This window comes from Muntiacus reevesi, chromosome 4, assembly GCF_963930625.1.
Source record: "Muntiacus reevesi chromosome 4, mMunRee1.1, whole genome shotgun sequence".
NCBI lineage: Eukaryota > Metazoa > Chordata > Mammalia > Artiodactyla > Cervidae > Muntiacus > Muntiacus reevesi.
The window spans coordinates 3,017,919-3,041,089 of record NC_089252.1 but is presented as its reverse complement, the minus strand read 5'-3'; the positions used below and the strand labels follow the sequence as shown (position 1 = coordinate 3,041,089).

The 23,171-nt window shown below is 51.2% G+C and overlaps 1 protein-coding gene across 3 annotated transcripts in view; it reads right to left on the bottom strand.

Moving 5' to 3' along the window:
- Positions 1–1,695: 1,695 nt before the first annotated feature.
- Positions 1,696–23,171, bottom strand: part of ZNF516 (zinc finger protein 516) — a 95,050-nt gene continuing 73,574 nt past the window's right edge. For 2 of the 3 annotated variants that reach the window (XM_065932286.1, XM_065932285.1), the window contains exons 3-6: positions 21,373–22,737; positions 15,312–15,416; positions 14,521–14,588; positions 1,696–4,424 (exon numbers count right to left, since the gene is read on the bottom strand). In XM_065932286.1, the coding sequence (XP_065788358.1) occupies positions 4,365–4,424; positions 14,521–14,588; positions 15,312–15,416; positions 21,373–22,737 (1,598 nt within the window). In that variant the 3' untranslated portion in view covers positions 1,696–4,364. The remainder of the gene's footprint in view (positions 4,425–14,520; positions 14,589–15,311; positions 15,417–21,372; positions 22,738–23,171) is intronic. The other variant, XM_065932287.1, reaches the window with a different exon arrangement.

Sequence of the window (23,171 nt, the reverse complement as noted above, 5' to 3'; positions counted from 1 at the left end):
ATTTGGTGTCGGGGAATGAGAGACGCTGGGGGAGAATGAGGAACACAGTCACCTTTAGAAAAGAAAGTATGCGTGCCCTGGAGTCCACAAAAAACCTGGGAAAAAAATCCTCTGGCCATCTTAGCAGCTTTTTAGATGAACCATCTTGTGGAATCATCCCCCAAACTCTTCTGCTTATATAAATCAAGAGCAATAACAGCTGGGTTTGTCTTCAGCCAACAAAAATTTCCAAACGCTAGACCCGGACGGGCTGTCAGATGACTTAAGCCACCTCCTGAAACAGGGGAAAAAGGTCTTTTCAAGAACTCAGGAACTCCAAGATGTTTTTATTGATTTCAATTTCCAATAAAATGAATATGTCTTATCTAAATATTTTTATCACACAACTGAAACATTGAATTATTTTTTTCAGAAATAGAGTTAAATACATCAATCTAGTTACAAATTCTAATATAAAGAGTACAAAATATAATGTTATAAATTGTATTTTAAAAAAAGAAATACAAATTCTGTGGTCTTTTGCATTTTACTGCCTCAAAGCAAAATTAGCAAAGTTGAAGAATGAACATTTTCCCTCGGTCATTCCACAAAGACACGCGTATGGGGGCACCTGAACCATCGCCTGAAGTCCCGGCCTGTCATTTTCCTTTCTCTTCCTTTCTGCTCTGCGTATAACATGTCCTGTGACTTGAACTCACGCAGGTGAGAAGCAGTGGAACAGAACATGCTACTTCAGACCTGGAGACATTTGGAAAGTGGAAAAGCAAACTTGGAGAGACCCAGCTGTTTTCTACTGCATTGTTCAGACCGCCCGGGGCGGGGCGAGGAGGGGGGCACTTGCCTGTTTTGGAAGGCAGCTACGCTCACCACTATACCACCAACGCTGCTCCACTTGCCTGTTTTGAAGACGGAATGTGGGTGAGGAGAAGCTTCCTGTGAAAAGCCAGGAGGCTTCTGTGCAGCTGTGACCACGCTCTAACTAGACCTGCCACCCTGCAGGCCCCACTCTGACTCCTGGTGGACAGAAGGTGCCCAAGCCCGTACCAGGGGCCAAGGAGGCGGCAGAAACCTCCCACCTGCGACCTGCAGAGGATGCAGCTGGGTGACAGCTCAGGGAGCGCGCACGTCCTGGCGCATCTGTGTACAACCTGGGACGGAGCGTGCAGATCTGAAGACGCTTTTGACACCCTGGGTGCAATGCAGGCTCCCTCACGTCACCAAAGTGGCCTCTGTCATTCTCAGGGCCGTTTCCCAGAGCATCTTCACGAAAAGGAGTGTCTTTCTTGGTTTAAAGGTAAGTAAGTAGCCATGGGGAGGCAGCTCTTAAAGTACCGAGTACTTCTCAAAGCCTAGGAGGCACCGTCCCCTAGGCTTGAGGGTCTGTACTATGTCATAGCCCGGGGGAAACGCATCTGTCTGAGATGGCCCCAGGCCTCCCAGGAGCCAAGGAAGGGAAGAGACAGGACAGTGGACGGATGCCCGGAGAAGGTGCTGAATGGCTGAGTTTTCAGAAAATATAAATGTTCATTCTTCAAGTTAAGGAATAAGAGTGAATAACCTGAAAGACCTCTATAAGCTCATCATTTGTGTTACTTGGGCTGGACGAGGAGGAAGAGGCGTGAGCGAGAAGGAGCAGGAGTGAGACCAGCAGACCAGAGCGCGAGGCGGGGGGGGAGACACAGGGAGAAGCCGCAGTGCAAGACCAAACCCTTTATTGTCCAAGTTACATCTGACGCCAACACTGCAAGATCCTGTCGAGAAACAAGGAGACAGCAGATCGGGAGAGGTAGTAGGAAGTCTGTAACAGTCAGAAGGTGACTTACAGGAGAGACCACGCGGAAATCCTCATTCAAGAAAAAGCGAATCAAACCACATTGGCTAAATAAATAAGTAAAACACAAATCATATTAAATACTATGGTCGAACTGACATCAATGCATGAGCAAACCCATACAATACTGATGATCAGTGGAAGCAAGGAACCATAGTCAGGCCCCAGACGGCTTGTCTCGGAGGCAGCATCCTCAGAGGGCCCCTCACCCCCAGTCTGCTGAATGAAGTGAAAACCTTATTTCTGTGCTCCAGGCAGAAGCAGTATTCCAACTGGCTCGGGCTGTGTGTCCAGCCAGCGGGGCCCCAGGACGCACCCCTTCCAGCAGGCTGCCCATAGAGGGGCTCCCCGGATGCCGTCTGTTGCTCCGAAGGTGCGCACATAGGCAACTCCTCCATGCCACGTTGGGTAGAGCTCCTTTAATAACTAAAACAGAAACAGCAGGCCCTGGACTATCACCCTTCACTGTCAGTCAAGAAAATAAAAGCCAGAAAATGCAGAAATGATCACTGTGGGGAAACTACGGACGTGATTAAACGTAAGTCGACAGAAAGGCATTCTGATTCCCGGCGTGAACAAAGGAATGTGTCTCTGTGGCTTTGTTCAAAGTAACTTGACAGGACAGTCAATTACAGCCGCTGATCACATCTGCACGGACATCCCTAATGACACCAACACGACAGGTCTTTCTGGAACATATCTGGTGTAAGAATATCAGGAAAAAATAAGTAAAAAAGTTATATATATATACATACACATATATGCATATATATGTGTGTGTACATACATGTATATATATTTATAGATATAAGCTAGCCAGTTACATTGCATCATTTGCAAATGCTGCAAAGTAACCTGAACCGTCAAGTAATTTAAATTCAGTAACAAGTAGAATCCAGAACCAAACATTTAACTAAGAACAACAACAATGACAATAATAATAATAATAATATAATTCAACAAATCATTAGAACAGGAAAACCACACTTTAGGGTTTGTATGTGTGTGTGTTTTAACAACTCTTTGTATCAGAAGCCCATTTCTACAAAAACTGCACTAATCCATTACTGTATTAAGTAAACTGTCGCTCTCATCAGTATTAAAGGTTAGGATAATTTCTGTACATGTAAAATTATTGCTTTTTTGAAAAATATATTTAGCATGCTTGTTTTAATCCGTTTCCTGCCTTTACAAAATTTCAATTAAAAAAAAAAAAACCTAGTAAAGCTTTTGCAAAAAATTTCACAGAACATTTTCATTCAAGGCAGCAGTAACTTGTGATAATGCATAAGATCACTATGTGCAAAAACCTGAACGTCTCAGAAACCCCACCATCACACACAGTGTCATGGTGATGGGAAAAGAAAACATTTATCTCTGCGGAATACAATTTTAACTGCATACACTGCAAGGTTTAAGATCCTTTCTTATGGGCCTTAACCCCCCACTAAAACTTGCCTCTGTGTGACTGAGGAAGAGGTATATAAAGCCGCCCCCACCCACGGGCCTGAGGGCCTCCATGCTCTGGGAACGAGGGGACTCACGAGTGGAGGCCCCCAAGCCCGAGAAGAAAAGATGACTACTTGCTGGGACAGATGAACAGGAAGGCGGGGGGGGGGGGGGTGCAAGAGGGCCCCAGAGCGCCAGGACCCAGGGGTGACCTGGCCCCCCACCTGCTCCAGGTTCTCCTGCTATGACTCAAAGGGTCCAGGTCAGGGGTGGGGGGGTTCAGTGGCTAGATCATTTGTTAAGACGGGCAGTCTTCCATTGTAAGCAGTTTGCAGAATGTAGCCCTGTTACCAGAAGGTCCTGAGAATAAACAAAGAAGCCTGCTTTTCTTAAGTGTTCAACTAGCACTCTTTCCCAAAACACAATCAAAGCCTTCCCACGGCCGTGTGTTCTCTGTCGGGTTCACTGGGCACAGGTGGGAGCGGAACACAGCTGGGACAGGTGATGGGACCCCTGAAGACGGAGGACCTCGTCACCCAGCCTCCCGCCACCCCTTCGAGCCTGCTCCCACAGCACTCGAACACCCGTCCTGCCTCTTATTTACTATTTGAGATACGCACTAAGACGCGGAGAGGCCGGAGCATCTGTCCGCACCCCACCCCCTGGCCCCCCTGCCGTCGGTCCCGACGTCACCCCCACGGTCCTCCAACATCCCGCGTGGCTGCTCCAGTCCATCCAACACACACGAGCATCTTTCCAGTGTCTCGAACCTGTCTTGAATGATACAGATGCTCTGTATTCCTGCCGTGCCTGCCAACACCTCGTTTACTGTAAGAAAACACGGACTACGGTTGGTGAGCACGTGGATGCGTGTAGAATATCTACATGTAATTCTAAGAAGAGCATCTTCGCCGATGTTTAGACACGTGACAAGAAGCCCCCCTTCGGCTTCCGCTCCGGCGGGTGGCTGAGGAGCCGAGGCGGTGTCCGGCCGGGGGGTCTCCCACGGGGCAGCCAGGGTGGCTGTCGGGACGTGCAGGGGGCTGCGGACGAGGTCACGGCGCCGGACAGACCAAGTGTGTCTCTAGGTTCCCTTTCCGAGAGGCACTGTGTGGGCAGCATCTGCGTTAGAATGGTCTCTCCCCTGGAGGAAAAAAGACAAGAGAAAAGCTCATTTCTGCCTTCCAGTTTCTAAGTGCATTTGTCTCACTCCTTTCTTAGAGTCACCCAAAGCACAAACAATGACCGTCACAGAGCCGCCGAGTCGGCCGGCAGACACGCCTGGCTTTAGCTGTAACTCATGACGCACACTTAAGTTAACTTATATGCAAAATACATCATGAGAAACGCTGGGCTGGAGGAAGCACAAGCTGGAATCAAGGTTACCAGGAGAAATATCAATAACCTCAGATATGCAGATGACACCACCCTTATGGCAGAAAGAGAAAAAGAACTAAAGAGCCTCTTAATGAAAGTGAAAGAGGAGGGTGAAAAAGTTGGCTTAAAACTCAACATTCAGAAAACTAAGATCATGGCATCCAGTCCCATCACTTCATGGCAAATAAATGGGGAAACAGTCGAAACAGTGGCTGACTTTATTTTTCTGGGCTCCAGAATCACTGCAGACAGTGATTGCAGCCATGAAATTAAAAGACTCTTGCTCCTTGGAAGGAAAGTTATGACCAATTTAGCCAGCATAATAAAAAGCAGAGACATTACTTTGCCAACAAAGGTTCATCTAGTCAAGGCTATAGTTTTTCCAATGGTCATGTGTGGATATGAGAGTTGGACTATAAACAGAGCTGAGCACTGAAGAATTGATGCTTTTGAACTGTGGCACTGGAGAAGACTCTTAAGAGTCCCTTGGACTGCCAGGAGATCCAACCAGTCCATCCTAAAGAAAATCAGTCCTGAATGTTCATTGGAGGGACTGATGTTGAAGCTGAAACTCTAATACTTTGGCCACCTGATGCAGAGAGCTGACTCATTTGAAAAGACCCTGATGCTGGGAAAGATTGAGGGCAGGAGGAGAAGGGGACGACAGAGGATGAGATGGTTGGATGGCATCACTGACACAATGGACATGGGTTTGGGTGGACTCCAGGAGTTGGTGATGGACAGGGAGGCCTGGTGTGCTGCGGTTCATGGGGTTGCAAAGAGTCGGACACGACAGAGACTGAACTGAACTGAACATGATGCACAAGCAAGAGGAGCTTGTAATGCCTTCCAAGGCAGCCTGGGCAACTCCCAGGGATCTACAGAGAGGCACCGGGTGGCTCCGGTCCGCACACAAGAACAGCAAATCCTAGGGTCTGAACCAGCTCTGGAGAAAAGGTTGAAAAGATGGCAACCAGAGGAGGATTCAAAAAAGCAACGCTATGGGGCCTTCCCTGGCAGTCCAGTGGTTAAGACTCGGCGCTTCCAGTGCAGGGCCATCGGTTTGATCCCTGGTTAGGGAACTAAGATCCCACAAGCCATATGATGTAGTCAAAATATATTAAAAAAAAAAAAAAGAAAGAAAAAACAAGGAAAATCTGAGAAAATCATGGTCAAGGAGTCATGACAGTTAGATGTAATGTCGTATCCTAGAGGGGATCCTGGAAAAGGATCAAGGACATTAAGGGAAAACGGAGGAAATCTGAATCAAGTATGGATTTTAGTAAATAATAATTTTTTATTGAGTAAACTCTGGGAGATGGTGAAGGACAGGGAAGCCGGGAGTGCTGCAGTCCATGGGGTCGCAAAGAGTCAGATATGACTTAGCAAGTGAACAACAATTCCTTTAAAGCAATGCTCTGTAGTACAGAGTAGGTTTACATATGAATGACAATTCCAGAACAGGGTTAAATTTGAGGGCCACATAAGCAACAGTACAACAGTCCCACAGATCTGTCGGGACCTGAGAGAATTCCACTCATTGCCATAAGTAACGACTGTGTTGGAAAAACGGAAGGAGTGTTCTAAAGTCATGGGACCTGCAAGATGGAAGTGAGTGTGAAGGTGAGCCCCAGGTTTCAGGCTCTCAGACGATGTCTGAAGCATTACTGTCTGAACAATGGAGCTTACAATCTGAAGACAACACAACAGAGCAAGATTAATCTCACTTTACGGCATTAACCTTCAACTAAAGTCTCCATGAAGTAAAAGCAACAGCTTGAAATTAGCATGCACACATAAAATGCAGCGCTCATGTGAAATTCTAGCTGCTTTCTGGCTATGCCTGCAGCAAGCCTAGCAGTAAGTTCAGGAGGAAGGTCCGGTTGACATAATGAATTAAATGCTTCTCTTTAGTTAACAGTTTCAGAAAACCCCTATGAAAAGCTCTGCATTCAGATGTCCAGTCGACATCTAGTGGAAGTCAGAAAGAAACCAACACCATTTTATGCGGGGCTGGGGGCTGGGCACAATGGTATGAACAGGGGCTTATTTGAAATGTAGGAAGCAGTAACAGAATGAGAGAGGTGATAAAACTACCTTAAGTAGATGGTGAATTTCCTGCAGCAAGCTCAAAGTGGAAGTCATTCAGTCACGTTCCACTCTTTGCAAGCCCATGGGTATAGTCCATGGAACTCTCCAGGCCAGAATACTGGAGTGGGTAGCCTTTCCCTTCTCCAGGGGATCTTCCCAACCCAGGGATCAAGCCCTGGTCTCCCGCAGTGAAGGTGGACTCTTTTTACCAGCTGAGCCACAAGGGAAGCCCAAGAATACTGGAGTGGGTAGCCTATCCCTTCTCCAGTGGATCTTCCCAACCCAGGAATGGAACCGGGGTCTCCTGCATTGCATGTGGATTCTTTACCAGCTGAGCTATGAGGGAGGCCCACAGTAACCTGAGAAGGATACCTTGTATTTTTGCACAGCGACATCACACAGATAGAGATCCATCTCCAACGGCGTTCATTCAAGGAAGGAAATGGCCTTTGTGTTCACTACAGAAAGATGGGAGTTATTGCTGGCTGTTAGGTGACTGGCTTTGAGTGTTTCTAGGACGTAACTGTACATAGCAAACAGACTTGCCGGGGATTCCATAAATGGGTGAAGAATGTGTATGAACATGTGTGTGTAATGTGTGTGTGTGTGTCTACAGTTTTTAAACAACACAGACTTCTCCCCAGGGAGCCCCTGGATTTCCCATCCTGTGGACCAGAATTCACAAACTTGTACTGGGAGAAGGAAAAAGGACCGTTAGAGGAGAAACAGGAGGATGGCTGTGTGTCCTTAAAGGACTGAAGTTTCACACTGCAGGCTCAGAAAGTTTTTAAACTACTTATTTTGGGAGGACTGCAGAATCCAACCCAAATAATCAGGGTGTTCAATTCAGTCCACAAATCTCGAGGCAGACATGCCTGCTCTTCCTGAATGAAGGGATGTGTTCAAATAGCATCTCACTTTTGAGAGAGTCGTTTTCACATCCTGACTCATTGGGACCATCACCTTGCTACTCAATGCGGCAGGCCTACAGGGTTTTTTAAGAAATGAACACAATGCATCTAAGCAATGAGACGCTGTGGAAAAGGCAGTCATGGGAGAAAGCAGTCACAGAAATACTTAAACTAAGTGGACACATGATATCTGAGCACAAACGGATTGTTCTTATTCTCCCACAAAGAAAGAATCATCAGAAAATGAGAAGCCTGCTCTTAGAAAATTTGGCTTTTCTCTATGGCGGCTGTGTGATGTGTGGGTTCTTCAGTAAGACTGAAAGAAACATATCTTTCTTTAAGGCATTTCAACGTTCTAGGGATGAATACTGACTTCTGGAATTTGATGAGACCTACTTTTTCACCCCTTTTGTCTTACAAGGTAGAGGAATGCATATGTGCTTGTGTGTGAGGGTCAGTGACAGACACACACAAGTGCTGGTGTCCCCAGAACATGCAGGAGTCTTCTGGGCCCCAGATGGAAGTCAGTCTGCACACAAGGCCTGCCTTAAACACGCGCAGTGATGCTAAATGCTCCACGATGCACACAGAGTGTCTTGATGAGAAGGACTTTCCCAAGAAGCCATCAGTACGCTGTGGCTCCCAGTGTCACAGGTCACTTCGGATAAATCACTAGTTACATTCATGACTTTGGACGTTATGCTTTGTTAATGGAAAAATGGATGCTGTGTTTCAAGAGCTTACATGAGTTGGATTTACATGAGTAAGAAATTGCTGAGACAAATCCTCTGAATTTGAAAATGTGATCCGTGATACAGCGAATCTAAAAGTGATACTGAAAACAGACGTGTGTGCCTGCGCTGCTCGGTCGCTTCAGTCCTGTCTGACTCTGTGTGATGCCATGGACTGTAGCCCGCCAGGCTCCTCTGTCCTTGGGATTCTCCAGGCAAGAATACTGGAGTGGGCTGTCACGCCCTTCTCCCAGGATCTCCCTGACCCGGGGATCGAATCCAAGGCTCCTGCATCTCCTGCATTGCAAGCAGGTTCTTTACCCGCTGAGCCACCTGGAATGCCCACTGGAAACGCATAAGGGCGTGTGTTCGGTCATGTCCGCCTCTGTGTGACCCCAGGGACATAACCCATCAGGGTCCTCTGCCCATGGGATTTCAGGCAGAATTCTGGAGCGGGTTGCCATTTTCGGCTCCAGGGGATCTTCCCCACATCTCGTGACCCTGCACTGGCAGGGGGGTTCTTTACCTATGCGCCACTGGAAACAGACACAGAGAATCAAGTCTACCAGCCACACCATTTCTCCATCGCTTGCATCAGAACCTCCACAGCTAAAAATGAGACAAATTATGTTGCCACTTATTTTATCATTTCTCTTTATTTTGACTAATGGAATTATTTCTCCAGCTTAACTATTTCAAAATAGCATTTAGAATAGTAAGAAATAAACTATTGATCATAGACTATAAATTCTGGCAAGGAATCCAAACAAATCAAAATACCAGATTTCATATTTCAGAAAAGACAGTCTGGTCTCTGAAATCCTGAAACCAGGGGAATGGAAGGAGAGTGGGTTAATTTTTCTTGGTTTTAGACATTACTTAATTTATAACATTTCACAAACAATATAGTGGAAAAACACAATTTCTCCACAACGTTTTAAAAAAAACCTACTTTTTTCTCTAACATGCATAGCACAATGATACCAATATTTTAGCAAATTATGTTCAAAAGTATTCTTTCTAATGATTAATTTTGACAATGACTCTATGGGAGAGCATTTTGAAAATGATGATGTGCATGACTCCCTCCTCTTATATAGAGTTTTGCTTGGAATATTAGCTTCTCTTATGATCAGAATCATCTTCCCAATACAAGCACAAGCAGTGGGTGCCTTCCTTCCCCCCCGGGGCTGCAGAAGCTCACTAGTGAAGCGGGCTCCTCAGGGCTGGGGCTCAAGCCCGTTTACAAGAAATGCCAAGGAACAGGATGCCTACAGAATCGATACTATGCCCAGGAGCCAACTGTTCGACACCCTACTGTCTCCTAACCCAGACCTTTAACTCCTAATGAGTCAGCAATCCTCTCCACCCCACCCATGAAAGGAACATGCTGATGAAGACACCCATCTGGGATCTCAGAGTTTCAAGTGCAAGCCTGTGTGGAACACAGACAGGACTTGGTCAGCACGCATGCAGAAAGAGACCACGGCCAAAGACACATCAAAAGGAAGCTCTTTCAGGCAGGGCGATGGGAGAGAGATGGATTGGGAATTCAGGATTAGCAGGTGCAAACTACTATGTATTATGTGTGGGGTGCATAAACAACAAGGGCCTATAGCATAGGGAGCTAACTATATCCAACATCCTGTCATAAACCATAGTGGAACAGAAGAAAAACTAACCTGCATGCATGATCTGGTTCAAAAAAAAAAAAAGAGGAAACTCTTTCATTCCTCCTCAAGTAACTAAATTAACTGAATAAATCTATTCCCGCATCTGGATATTATGACATTAGGATCATCCCACATAGAAAATTCAGATATTATCTCAGCAAAGACAGTGCAGCTGCTGTATGTGGTACAGACCCAGCGGCCGCCCAGCAGGGCGGGGTCCACCCGGAAACCAGGAACCACACCATGCCGACGACCCTTTCCTCAAACTGAGAGTTCTCCCATTCTCCCTTTAAGGTGCAATTAGCACGGACAAAACCAGAGCGCTTCCGAGCTCACCGCCAGGTCCTGACGAGGCAGGAAGGCGGCAAGAGAGGAAGCGGCCGAGACGCTGGGCCCCTGAGCACGGCTGTCCCCGAGGGCGCGTCCACACGGCATCGCTACGCGTGTCCACATGTCCACACACGCGTGCACCACATACACACATACACACGGTCCCCTCGTGGCCCCAGCTGTCCAGGACGACGGCTCACTCCTAGGAAACGGACAGCCGCTAACGTGCTGGGCGTGCAGCCTCCGCCGGACTCGGCGCACCGTCCTCGAGAACTTTCTCAGTGAGCACAGAAGCCTTGCCGTTGTCCTCACGTTACAGATGAGGACACTCAGGCAGAGTTCACCCGCCCGAGGGGAGACCTGGGCTACAGCCTGCTACTCGGCAACCCAGTACCTTAATAACTCATATTACTGAGTCGCTTGGAGTTGAACTGGCTGATCTTGGCTGCTCCTCAACGTTGCGAGCTATGAAATATTCATATGTCCTCGACCCAGATCGTTCTCGTTCTCCTCCGCTTCAAACCCACATATTCACCTGCCAAGAGGCATCACCAACTTGACTTGAAGGTCGATGGGAACAGATTTTGTCTGGCTCCTCCGGCCATGTTCCAGGCGCTGGGACAGGCTCCTCTCGGGAGCTGCACAGAGCCAGAACCCGGGTCCGGTCCATCCCTTCCCTGCTCCCCGCCACATTCAATCCCCGAGTTCCTCTGCCCCCCGAACGCCCCCACACCCATGTGTTCCCCCAAGCCTCTCCTGGGTCTCTCTGGGACTGCTCGAAGCCCCTCCAGAGCTGGGCTCAGTCCACTGTCCAGAGTCTCTGCAGTCTGTCCCCGACCTAGACCAACCCGACTCACCATGGACCCAGCACTGATGACATCAGCCCCACTCAGGGTCCCCAAGTGCACTCGGGACAGATTTCCCGCATCTCAGCCCTGGGACCCACGCCTGTGTGTCTCCCCAGGCTCCTGTGCCGAGCTCCTGCCCACCTGCCCAGCTCTCCCCTCCAATGAGACGTCTCCTCTGCCTCTTGGGGGGGGGTCTCTGCAGGGGGCACCCACCGTGCTATGCCCCTGCCTGCCCCACACGCTCTTCTCAACGCCCCAAGCCTGGGTTCCGGGACCCTCACCCCGTCAGAGTGGCATCTCTAAACCACCCGCTGGACCTCAAAAACTGTAAAAGAAGGAAAGATGTTCACCTTCACCTCTAACATCCTGATTATTCTCCACCAGGAAGGCAGAGCCTGGCACACAGGAGGGGCTCAGTTAATACTGTTAATGAGTGTTAATGATTATCATAAAACTGCATTCCCAAATACTGTTTCAGTTACATAATTCAGCATCTATGATGTACATCTATAAAAGTGCATCCATTTTAAGTGCTACATCAAATAACTTCTACATGAATACATAGTGTTGTATGATTTTTTTAAAAAATCCCTTGATCCACAGCTTCTAAAGCCCACAGGAAAAGAATATGATTTAAATATTAATTAGTTAATGTTGGCAAAGCAAGCTCAGCATGAAAAGAACACGATAGACCAGTATGATGAGTCCCCTTCTAGATATAAATAACTACAGAATCACTCTATGAATCTATATTGTATCTTAAATCTAAGAGAGCAACTGTGGTTTCTGTAAACAACGAGCACTTCACCTAAGGAAGAACACTGAGATGTAAACCGATATCTACTATTGCTACGTTTTGCAGTTACTCCGGCAGACACGCCTCTGAGAATTCTAAAATTCCAAAGTACTCTAAAGAAAACGGAATTTCCTTCAAGTACCAGAACATCCAGCAATTAACCAACAAAAGCTATTGTGAACGTAAGGAAGGACAAAAAGCACTTTTCAGAGGCCATAATCTTGAATATGCCATCACGAGTGTGTGTACTCAGTCCTGTCTGAGGCTGTGACCCGCCAGGCTCCTCCGTCCATGGGATTTCCCAGGCAAGAATACTGGAGTGGGCTGCCATTTCCTCAACTCTAGGGGCTCTTCCTGACCCAGGGATCGAACCCAAGTTTCCTGCATTGGCAGGCCAGTTCTTGACCACTGAGCCACCCGGGAAACCCATAATTAACACAGAACGAATTGAAAACACAGTCTCAGTGATTTACCTTGTTGATCTATTTCTCCTACGACGGAAGCCTCTTGCAGAGACTTTGCTAGAATTCGCATGCAGCTAACAGGCTGCCGTGTGTCCCTGAAGAACCTCACAGCGCTGTTCAGAGACCCGGCCAGTGCTTCCCCGCCAGCCCCACCCAGCGCCCGCCTGGAAAAGCCACACCTTAGGGGGATGGAACAGGTCACCTCTGTCTGCAGGGACGCTCTGAACTGACTCCACTCACTCTGTCCGTGTGCAATTCTCCAATTACGGCACGGCCTCGCTGCTAATACAACCCGCAAACATCATAGTGACTCCTGTCGAAAGGGGGTTTCACTTCTGTTAAAAAGGAGAGCGTGGCCCAGTTTGAGCTGAGGTCACGTATGTCCAGAGATCTTTCAGTTCAGCATGCAGATGTTATTTTTTTCATAAATTGTGACAGCATCCTGAAATAACAGCTTTTCATTCTAAAACTATGGGTTTTATTAAGAGATGAGGCACTTACTAAAAAACTACAACAAAGGGCAAGGCATTCTGTCCATGATGTATGAAGAGAAAGCTTTAAACAACAAACAGGGATTCTGAAAACTGGATAAAAACGAAACCAAAGACGCTAAAGAGGTCTGGTCGCAGGCTCTGGGGAGGGTTACTGCACACTCTTCTCTTCCTGAAAAACAGGCTGGGTTCCTCTGTACCTCTGCCACCCTCGCCATTGTCAACGACCAGGAATCCCACACGGGAACAGCAGGGCATCCGAATGGACCTGACCGCCTGGATGGGATCCTGGATGTGTACCTTGGCGGCAAGGAAAACCTTCTTCATTTACAAAGGAGAGGTTGTGGCTACAGAACCCTCTCGGGCAACCAATGAGAAAGCATGATGGTTATAAAGAAAACGCTTGTGGGAGGACAGAGGGTGGGCTGACGTCCCATAAAGCGACACAATGGAGAGGAGCCTGGAACCACGGGGTCCTGGTCCAGGGTCACAGAACAGACCACCGAGGACCGCACAGGCCTCCCGACCTCAGTGCTGCACGCCGAACCCCAGGCATCCGCGCCCAGGAGGCCGCCACGCTCTGCGGACGGAATGGTTCCCACACGGAGGCCACACCTCTATGTAACTCAAGGCCTATGCACATGCACACGCGTGTATATGCATTCTGGCCGAGTCGGTGCCATGCGTTACAAAGAATAAAATCAGGACAAGGGTGAGGCCACGAAAGACCAGACTCGGCAGCAGGCTTCTTACGTAGTGATTCAGAAATGCGGTTCTGAACTACAGACACCGCAGAGGCAGAGAGGATGGACCTGAGCCAGGCAGACAGAGGGAAGGGAGGCGGAGAGCAGCGCTTGTGTCTGAAATCTAGAGACCTGCACAGATGAACTTCTGCGCAAAGCAGAAACAGCATCACAGGTGTCAAAAACAGACATGTGATACCAAGGGGGGTGGGATGAGCCGGGAGACTGGGACCGGCAGGTATGCACTGTTGATACTACGTATACAACAGGGAGCTAATGAGAAACTGCTACACTGCCCAGAAGCCACCATGTAACTCAGGGCTCCGTGGTGCCGTACGCGAAGGAAATCCAGAAAGAGGGGATATATGTGCGTGATTCACTTTGCAGTGCAGTAGAAACCAACACCTCAGTGTGAACCAATGACACTCTGATACAAATTTTTAAAAATGCGATTCTGAAAACAGAGGGGAAGCATAACTTGGTCTCAAGTCATAACTTCCAGGCAAAACGTCCCAAGTGGAAAAGTCTGACTTTTAGAGCTTTTCATCACCCCCAACAGGACCCAACGCAGCTGCATGGACCACCAGCTGTGTCACTCACAGCCCCGGGAGCTTCTGGGACTGTCAGTCACCCCCGGACCGCTCGGCAGGGCTGGGTTCTGATTCAGAGCAGCGAAGAGCTACTTGCACACCTGGTAAAACACCACGTGGAACCCTGAGGACCACGGTGACATCCATTCCCAGCTACCACATGAAAACCCACTGCCCAGGAGCGGGGAGACCTACTTGTTTGGGGGCGTCTGCAGAGGTGGCGCGGGCGTCAGCACCTCGGAGGCCATTAGACTCGAACAGCACTGCGGGGACAAGGACACGCGTCAGCAGGCAGACCCGAGCTTCCCATCGGCCGGGATGCGCGCCCCGCACAGACCAAGCACTCGCAGGCAAAGAAGACGCCAGCCCAGCCTGTGGCCGGGAAATAACAATTTACCATAACACTTATGCTAAGAGACTGAAAACGCTGCCTGGGGCCCGTGGCCTTTTTAATTCAGGCTTCACCACGCAGTACCCCACCAGGGACAGCATTAATTAGCGGGGTGCGTGCAGAGCCCCCCCCACCAGGCAGCCCTGTCACTGCACATCAGACCCTCCGGATGCGGATACACCCTCTGTTATCAGAGGGGCACGCGGGCCGCCGGGGGGAGCTTGCAGTGTCCCCGCCACACACACGCTGCCAGTGCAGGCCAGCTCTCTGCTCACAGGTCAAAGAAAGGTGCCACTCGGCGCCGCCCGGTGCCCAGGCCGGCCGCTGCCGGCGAGCAGAGAGCCAGCGTGCATCATGCCCACGGACAGCTCAGCTTTCAGCACATCCTGGTAGCAGCATGCAATTAAAATGCAGCGTTTGCAAAACAGGCTCATCTCCAACCAAACCACAGGGCACTTGGATGCAGAGGCAAAGCCTTTTCAGGCGCAGGGGCTGGTTGGAGAGTTTAGAGCGTGACCCCGCGCCCCCCACCCTCGACCCGAGCCAGACCCCGGGAACGAGGCTGCATCCCAGGAGCCGGGGTCCGCGGGCGTACCTGTGTGAGCCCGCATGTGCGCCCGCAGGTGGCTGGGCTGGTGGAAGCTCTTCCCACACTCCACGCAGATGAAGTCTCCCTGGTGGGCCTGAGTCCGGAGCGTCCCTGGGGGGCGACGCAGGTGCGGGGAGCGGGGGAGAGGGGGGCAAGAGGCAAGCATCATTAGTCCCTCTGAGCCCTGATGGGAGGCACCCCCAGGCCCTCGGCCAGGACCGAGAGGGCGGACAAGATACAGCGACTTAAATCTGCTCCCGTGATGTGCCCTCAGGCGGGCGGGGCCTGGGCAGCAGGCACCCCACATCTGCCGACGGGGATGCAGCTAGACAACTGAGGGGCCAGAACGCAGGGCCGGTCCGGACCCCGCAGCGACGCCACACACCTAAGAGCTGTGCCATCCCCGCCCCCGTCCTCCATGCCCGCAGCGGGCAGAGCACAGACGGGACACCTGCAAGGAGGCTGCGCTTGAGCACCAACCTCCCGTCCTTCCTGGTCCTAAAAGACACCCGGCTTTTGTTAAGGAAGGAGGCAGAAGACACTTTCTTTTTTGTCTGCCTTTTCTGTTTGAGAGAAAGGGCTTCCCTGGTGGCTCAGTGGATAAAGGATCCGCCTGCAAAGCAGGAGACTTGGGTTCAATCCCTGGGTTGGGAAGATCCCCTGGAGGAGGAAATGGCTACCCACTCCAGTATTCCTGCCTGGAGAATCCTTTGCACAGAGGAGCCTGGCGGGCTACATCCACGGAGTGCCAAAGAGTCGACACAACTGGAGCGGCTGAGCACACACACACTGTGAAGAAAGGGCTGATTTTTCATGTAATATTAGCTCCCAAACCACTTCCTAGAGCCTGACCTTCCCTACCAGTGGCTCACTGGTATCTCAAGTCAATAGGAAGACAAAACTCAAAAATACTACCTAGAAAAAGTTATGCCTATAACAACAAAATTTTTTTAAATGACGTTCCCTGAGCTGAGCATTTCTGCACCCTGAGCCTGATGACTGAATGCAAAAGGTGAGTGCAAGGATGACCAAGGGTCTTTGCCAAATTATCTGAAACCAAATCATGCTTCTCGTCCTAAGTCAGAAGAGACAGCATATAAAAATAATATAAAATTAATGCTAGTTGCCCTCTGTCCATGGGATTCTCCAGGCAATAATACTGGGGGGGGGGGGTTGCCATTTCCTTTTCCAGGGGATCTTCCCAGCCCAGGGATCGAACCCCCATCTCTTCCGTCCCCTGCACTGGCAAGTGGGTTCTTTACCTGTAGTGCCACCTGGGAAGTCCACACTACGGATACTGTTTATGAGATAAAAGTCAAGGAAATGTGTGAATTGCAGAGCACATCCTGGCAGATTTATCATGGGACATGAGATGTGAGTCTCCGAGAAACAGAACAATCTGCCCACAAAGTTCTCAGCTTCCCACAGCCTCCTTCAGGGACGTGAGAGGACGACAGCACATGTTTTAACCCACCCGTCCCCTGTTATCAGTGAAAGATCCCTTACTGACTAGACGGGGTCCCCAGTTCCCGGTAAGACATGGCAGGTGTCACCAGGGCAGGCGACCCCAGGAGCCACGGGCTCCTGTGCTGGGCCCACTCACCTCGCCCCTGGCTTTCCGATCGAGCTGGGGTGGGGCGGAAAGCTGAGGAGGACATCCCTGGATGACCAACTGATGGGGTCGAGAAGGGGCTCCTAAGGGTGCTGGACTCGCCGGTCCTTCCACGCATGGCAGCATTAAGACCGCTTCTGCCAACAGCTCAGCTGCTCAGGACGGCCGCCCAAGAAAACCTCGGCTTCACCAGCACTCCTGCTCCTCCCTCCCGTTCACTATGAGCCCTATCCCCTGGGCGCTATGAAGACCCTCAGAGACAACGGCCGTGGGAGCCCAGATTTTCCCAAAAAGTAATGGGCTGCACCTAAACGTAGGTCTTCACTACGCCTCCAGGTCACCCACTGATGATGAACCCCCCTCAGGTGGCCTCTGCGGCTAATCCTGACAACATGAAATTAACCACTGCGATGCTTTTTTTCTAAGTAATTCCCATCCAAACCAGCAGCAGAAAAAGCAGGATAGTAAGGTTTTGTACCCACCCATGAGCTCGTGTAGCCACTCACCCATTCTGATTTCCTTGTGCTAAGTATGCATGCACGTTCCCACGCGCGCGCGCACACACACACACACGCGCACACACACGCACACACACACACACAGATTCGTCCGTGCATTCTACCACATCATTTTCTCCCTACTTTTTAAAGAAAAGACCCTTGCCCTTCATGGTCAATAATATTATGCCCAAGCTACTCCAAAATTCTGAGCTAGTAAGAAAGGTCACACACTTCATTTGAATTGAAGCCGCTTGCTCACATGGCTCTGACACTGACCTCAAAGGTAAAGCTGTGTATAAAGTGGGCTCAGAAAGGAAAGGAAGAGGAGCCTGGCAGGTCTTCGGGGAGCACCTGCAGACTCGCCCCCAAAGCCCTGCCAACACTCATTCAGGTTCATCACGCTGAGAGGTGCCCAGCATGCCCTGCAAGGAGAAGGATCCCGCAGAGACTCTACCAAGATGCACACAACCGAAGCCCACCTCCTCCATCACCTGATCAGCGTGTCTCGGGCATAAACTGGTTTTGTTTTTTTTTTTAGAAAAACAAGAAAAACCTTATATATTATCCTACCTGGAATTACCCTATTCTTTTATTTTCAATGTTTTTATTCAAAAATCCATGTCATCATCTACTGCAGGTTGGATACAAAGTCTGGACATGCAGATAATGTATTATTTTACGACTTATTCTTTTACTTATTCTATCCACAAACCATTCACGCTACCCTCACACCTGTTTCCAGACTGGGGATGTACATTGCAGAGCAATCACAGAAAATGTAGCTCTTTTCATCCTTAAACAATTGGGCTTCAAACCCTGAGGGAAGTGACAGTGACCGTTTCCACATGATGTCTTTTCTCTCTTGGCAGAACTTTCAGGCCATTCATTTCCACACAAACATCATTCGGTCAAAACACAGGTGGGGAAAAGCTCTCTGAGAATCCTCTCTCTTAACCTAAGAAAACCTCAATGGCTTAGAGGCATCGCCTGAGTGCAACATTCTACCTCAAGGCAATTCGTCCCTGAAGAATGACAGAATCACACCTCCAGCTCCACAAGGATCGATCCACAACAGACGAGTTCCTCTTTTATAAAATTCCCTTCTGCACGTTTCCATCCCCCTCACTACAAGGTGATGCTAATTGCAATCCATGTCACCCAGAGTCCGGGGTGGGGGGCTGCGATCTTCACCCCACAGATGAAATCCCACGGAGAAATACACAAAAAATGAGTCAGAGGACAGCATAATACCCTCAAAGTCCCAGGACTCCTGGAATAGAGCAGTTGAAAGATTATCTTCCAAGGAACCCTAAAGGAAATCAGTCCTGAATATCCACTGGAAGGACTGATGCTGAAGCTGAAACTCCAATGCTTCGGCCACCTGATGTGAAGAGCTGACTCATTGGAAAAGACCTTCATGCTGTCTTGATGGAAAGATTGAAGACGGGAGGAGAAGGGGGCGACAGAGGATGAGATGGTTGGATGGCATCACTGACTCAATGGACATGAATTTGAGTAAACTCCAGGAGTTGGTGATGGACAGGGAGGCCTGGTGTACTGCAGTCCAGGGGTCGCAAAGAGTCAGACATGACTGAGTGACCAAACTGAACTGCAAGATTATCTGGAGATGAATGGAGATTAATTAGCCAAGATCCTAGATTCCTGATGCCAAAGTCAAATACATACGTACTCAAGAAAAAAGAAAAATGGGTGTTCAACAAGGAGTGGACACCAAAACTGCAACAGTTTGCTGCTGCTGCTGCTAAGTCGCTTCAGTCGTGTCCAACTCTGTGCGACCCCATAGACGGCAGCCCACCAGGTTCTTCCGTCTCTGGGATTCTCCAGGCAAGAACACTGGAGTGGGTTGCCATTTCCTTCTCCAATGCATGAAAGTGAAAAGTGAAAGTGATGTCACTCAGTCGTGTCCGACTCTTAGCGACCCTGTGGACCCGTGGACCGCAGCCTACCAGGCTCCTCCGTCCGTGGGATTTTCCAGGCAAGAGCACTGGAGTGGGGTGCCATTGCCTTCTCCACTGCGACAGTTTAGTGACTGCCAATTCAGCAACCTGTTGATGTAATGGCTGGGAGGTGGATGCACCTGGTTCCCGAGCTGCGATAAGAGATATCATCGCCGTCACAGGAAACACCGCTGCCCTGCTCACCGCTCGGAACTGAGACTTTGCCCGCCTTCTGGTTTCCCTGCAGCTGCAGCACTTTAAAAGCATCATAAACCCTCAGACAGTAAACAATCTGCCCGCAATGCGGGAGACCTGGTTTCGATCCCTGGGTTGGGGAGATCCCCTGGAGAAGGAAATGGCAACTCCCACCAGTATCCTTGCCTGGAGAATCCCACAGACAGACCAGCTTGGCGGGCTACAGTCCATGGGGTCACAGAGAGTCGGACACGACTGAAGTGGCTTGGCATGCACGCACCTAAGAACCAAAGCAGGGTGAACAAAAACACCATGGATCTGCACACTCACACCTGACATATTTCAGTGCCTCCATGAGAAGAGTGAATCATCCAAGAAGAGTAAAGAGGCTTCACGGACAACTTAGCATTTTTCACTTTAAAAGATAAACATGGAACCTCTGTTTAAGGGGGGAAAAGCCTTATAACTGTTTAATATTTTAAAATCTTAAGGAAAACATTTCAGGCTACTGGTACCTCAAATTCTGTCATCTGAAGTTCTCTAAACGTTAACTTAGAATTCGTGTCTCCTTTTTGGGGGAAGAAGCAAGAAAGGAGACCTGGAAGCAGCAGAAAGCGCCGCAGGAAGCGGGTGTGTTTGCCGCTCACGGGGCACCGACTGGCGGGTTTAGAGCAGAGAGCCCCACGGGCCGTGGGTGCAACACATGGAGTTCAAGTCTGGTTTACTAAGCGGAAGTCACTTCAACACCAATGCAAATGCAGGGTCAGGGTGACAGACTCCAGGAAGCTCTGGACGGCAGGGAGAAGGTGACCAGGGACACAGCACCCGCAAAACTCACCATCATCTGCACCTGAGTCCTCTCTGCTTCAGGGGCCACGAACCCGGTCTAAGAACTGAGATTGGAATGAGGCGCAAAGGGCCAGCCTACACACCTTTACTCCACCTCAGCGAAAAACCTGCACTTCTCAGATACACTGCGGAGATGTGAAGCTGGCGCGTGTGTGTCTGACTCTGCAACCCCATGGATGGTAGCCCGCCAGGCTCCTCTGTCCATGGGATTTTCCAGGCAAGGATACTGGACTGGGTTGCCTTTTCCTCCTCCAGGGGATCTTCCCAACCCAGGGATCGAACGCATGTCTCTTATGTCTCCTGCATTAGCAAGCAGGTTCTTTACCACTAGTGATACCTGGGAAGCCCCAAATTTTTATTTTTTAAACTAAACTTTCCTTCTTTTCTGGCCATACCATGGGGCATGCAGGATCTTAATTCCCCAGCCAGGATCTAACCCTTGCCCTCTGCAGTGGAAGTGCAGAGTATTAACCACTGAACTACCAGGAAAGTCCTTTCAATTTATAATCAAGAACAAGGGCATGTGTTCCACGGAGCTGGCAAACTTGCTGCAATTGCTATTATCAGTAATAGGTGATGGATGGCACCACCGACTCAATGGACATGATTTGAGCAGGCCGGGAGGACACAGCAGCTAGGCCAGCTACCTAAAGACCCAGACCCAGCAAGCGGGCAGCTCACGGCCTTCTACGGAGGGGGCTCCCCGAGGTCCCCAGGCGGGAGGGCAGGCGGGGGGTTCCCGCTGAGGTCCTGGGGGGTGGAGGGCTCCCTGAGGTCCTGGGAGGGGGCTCCCTGAGGTCCTGGGGGGGCTCCCTGAGATCCCGGGGGGCAGGGGGGCTCCCTGAGGTCCCAGAGGGGGGATCCCTGAGATCCCGGGAGGTAGGGGGGCTCCCTGAGGTCCTGGGGGGCTCCCTGAGGTCGCGGGGGCGGGCAGGCGGGGCTGCAGCTCTCACCTCTGTGCTCCAGCACAGGGCCGCTGGCGCCCCAGCTCTGGTAGAGAGAAGCCAGGTCCTTCGGGATGTACGTCTTGAAGATGCTGAGGAGGTCCAGGCGCTTCTCGGGGCCCTCGGACGCTGGCTCCTGCTTGATGGGGTGCGGGGCGGGCAGGCCCTGAGGGGCCACAGGCCCTCTGGAGCCGGCCTTGGAGGGGGGCTCCCGGGGAGGTAGAGGGGCGCCCCCGTCGCCTTTCCCGTGCAGCTGACCCTGAGGCTGAGGGCTGAATTTGGCTTTGGGGGGGTCCGGGGCACTGTGCTTATTTGGGGGCCCGAGGCCTGCCCCCTGCCTGCCGCTGGTGGGGGGCTGGGGGCCCGCCCGGGTGATGACGGTGGGCGTGGGGGTGGCGCTCCTGCTGAAGCCCCCACTGCCCCCCGCGGGCCCGGGTCTGGGGCCAGCCTCCTGCTTGGGCTTGGGCTGAGGCTGCTCGGGGCCGGGGCCAGGCCGGGACTGCCGGGGCCCGTCGGGGCCGGCCGTCCAGAGAGCGCAGGGCGCCCCGGAGTGGCCCTCCTTGCTCCGGGGCAGGCTGGCGGCTTTCGTGGGCGCCCCCAGGGGCGAGGGGCTGCCTTTGGGGCCCAGCGCCCCGCCCGGCACCTGGGTCCGAGTGAACCTGGAGATGGGCAGAGGCTGGCACTCCTTGCCCCCGAGGGCGGGCGGGGGGCCCGTGCGTCCGCTCCGGGCCAGGAACACCAGGTTGCTCCTGATGCTCTTGTAGCCGTTGGGCTGAGTCCACTGCGGGGCCATGGCCTGGCCGCTGACCCGGTGCCAGACGCGCTTGTGCATCCAGAGCACCTCGGGGTAGTAGGTCTTGTGGCTGCAGTAGGGACACGGGTGCACGGCCAGCGCCGCCTGCAGCGAGGAGGCCGGCTCCCGGCGGCCGGGGTCGTCCCGCGAGGACCGCTCGCTCAGGTCCAGCGGGACCAGGTCTGGGGCCGGCGCCCGCTTCCCCGCCGCGGGGTGCTCCTTGGTGTGCAAATCGGGCGGCCTCTCCCGGGGGTGGGCGGCTTGGCTCTCGGAGGCCGGCTGCAGACCCGCCGCCGGGGCCTGGCGTGGAGGGAGGTCAGCCGCGTCCCTGGGGCTCGGGCCCTCCTGCTGGGCGCCACACGCCGGCGTCTTCAGGTCCACAGAACACCGAGGCGGCTCGGGTCTCCTGGGCGCATCCCTGCTGCTGCTTTCAAGTACGGACACGCAGGCCGTGATCCCCGCACCGGGCTCCCCAGCCGCTCTTCCCGAAGGGCTGTGTCCCAGCGTGTGACTTTGGTCTCCATTGGAGAGCATGCTCAAGGAGACGTCTTCAGGGAAGCAGCAGCGGTGCGGCTTTGCCCCTGGAGGACCGAAACATAAAGTGTGACGTTACTGTTTCTCATCAGGACAGGAGACAGCGGAGCTCCCCCAACTGCCCTGCGCCCGCAGAGGGGAGCGGGCGGAGTTCAGGAACAGTGCAATCCAGGGCCCACATGGGTCACTCTCTCTTAAGGGCAGACCAAACTCGAGGGCCAACCGGCCTCAGTTAATGTTTATTTCTCAATTAAATGACTCAGCAGAATGCCAAGGAAGATAACATTCAGTGACACGTAACTACACCACTACTAGTTAACATTCAGGGACCAGCTGTATCAAAAAACAGAAATAAGGACTTAATTCTTTATGACAGATACGGCTTTCCGCAACTTTCAGCCCGTGGTCACGCAGAGGCAGGGCCAGAAAGCAGGGTTCTCCCTCACACTGCACCCCCAGTTGCAGGGAGCCTGCAACTGCT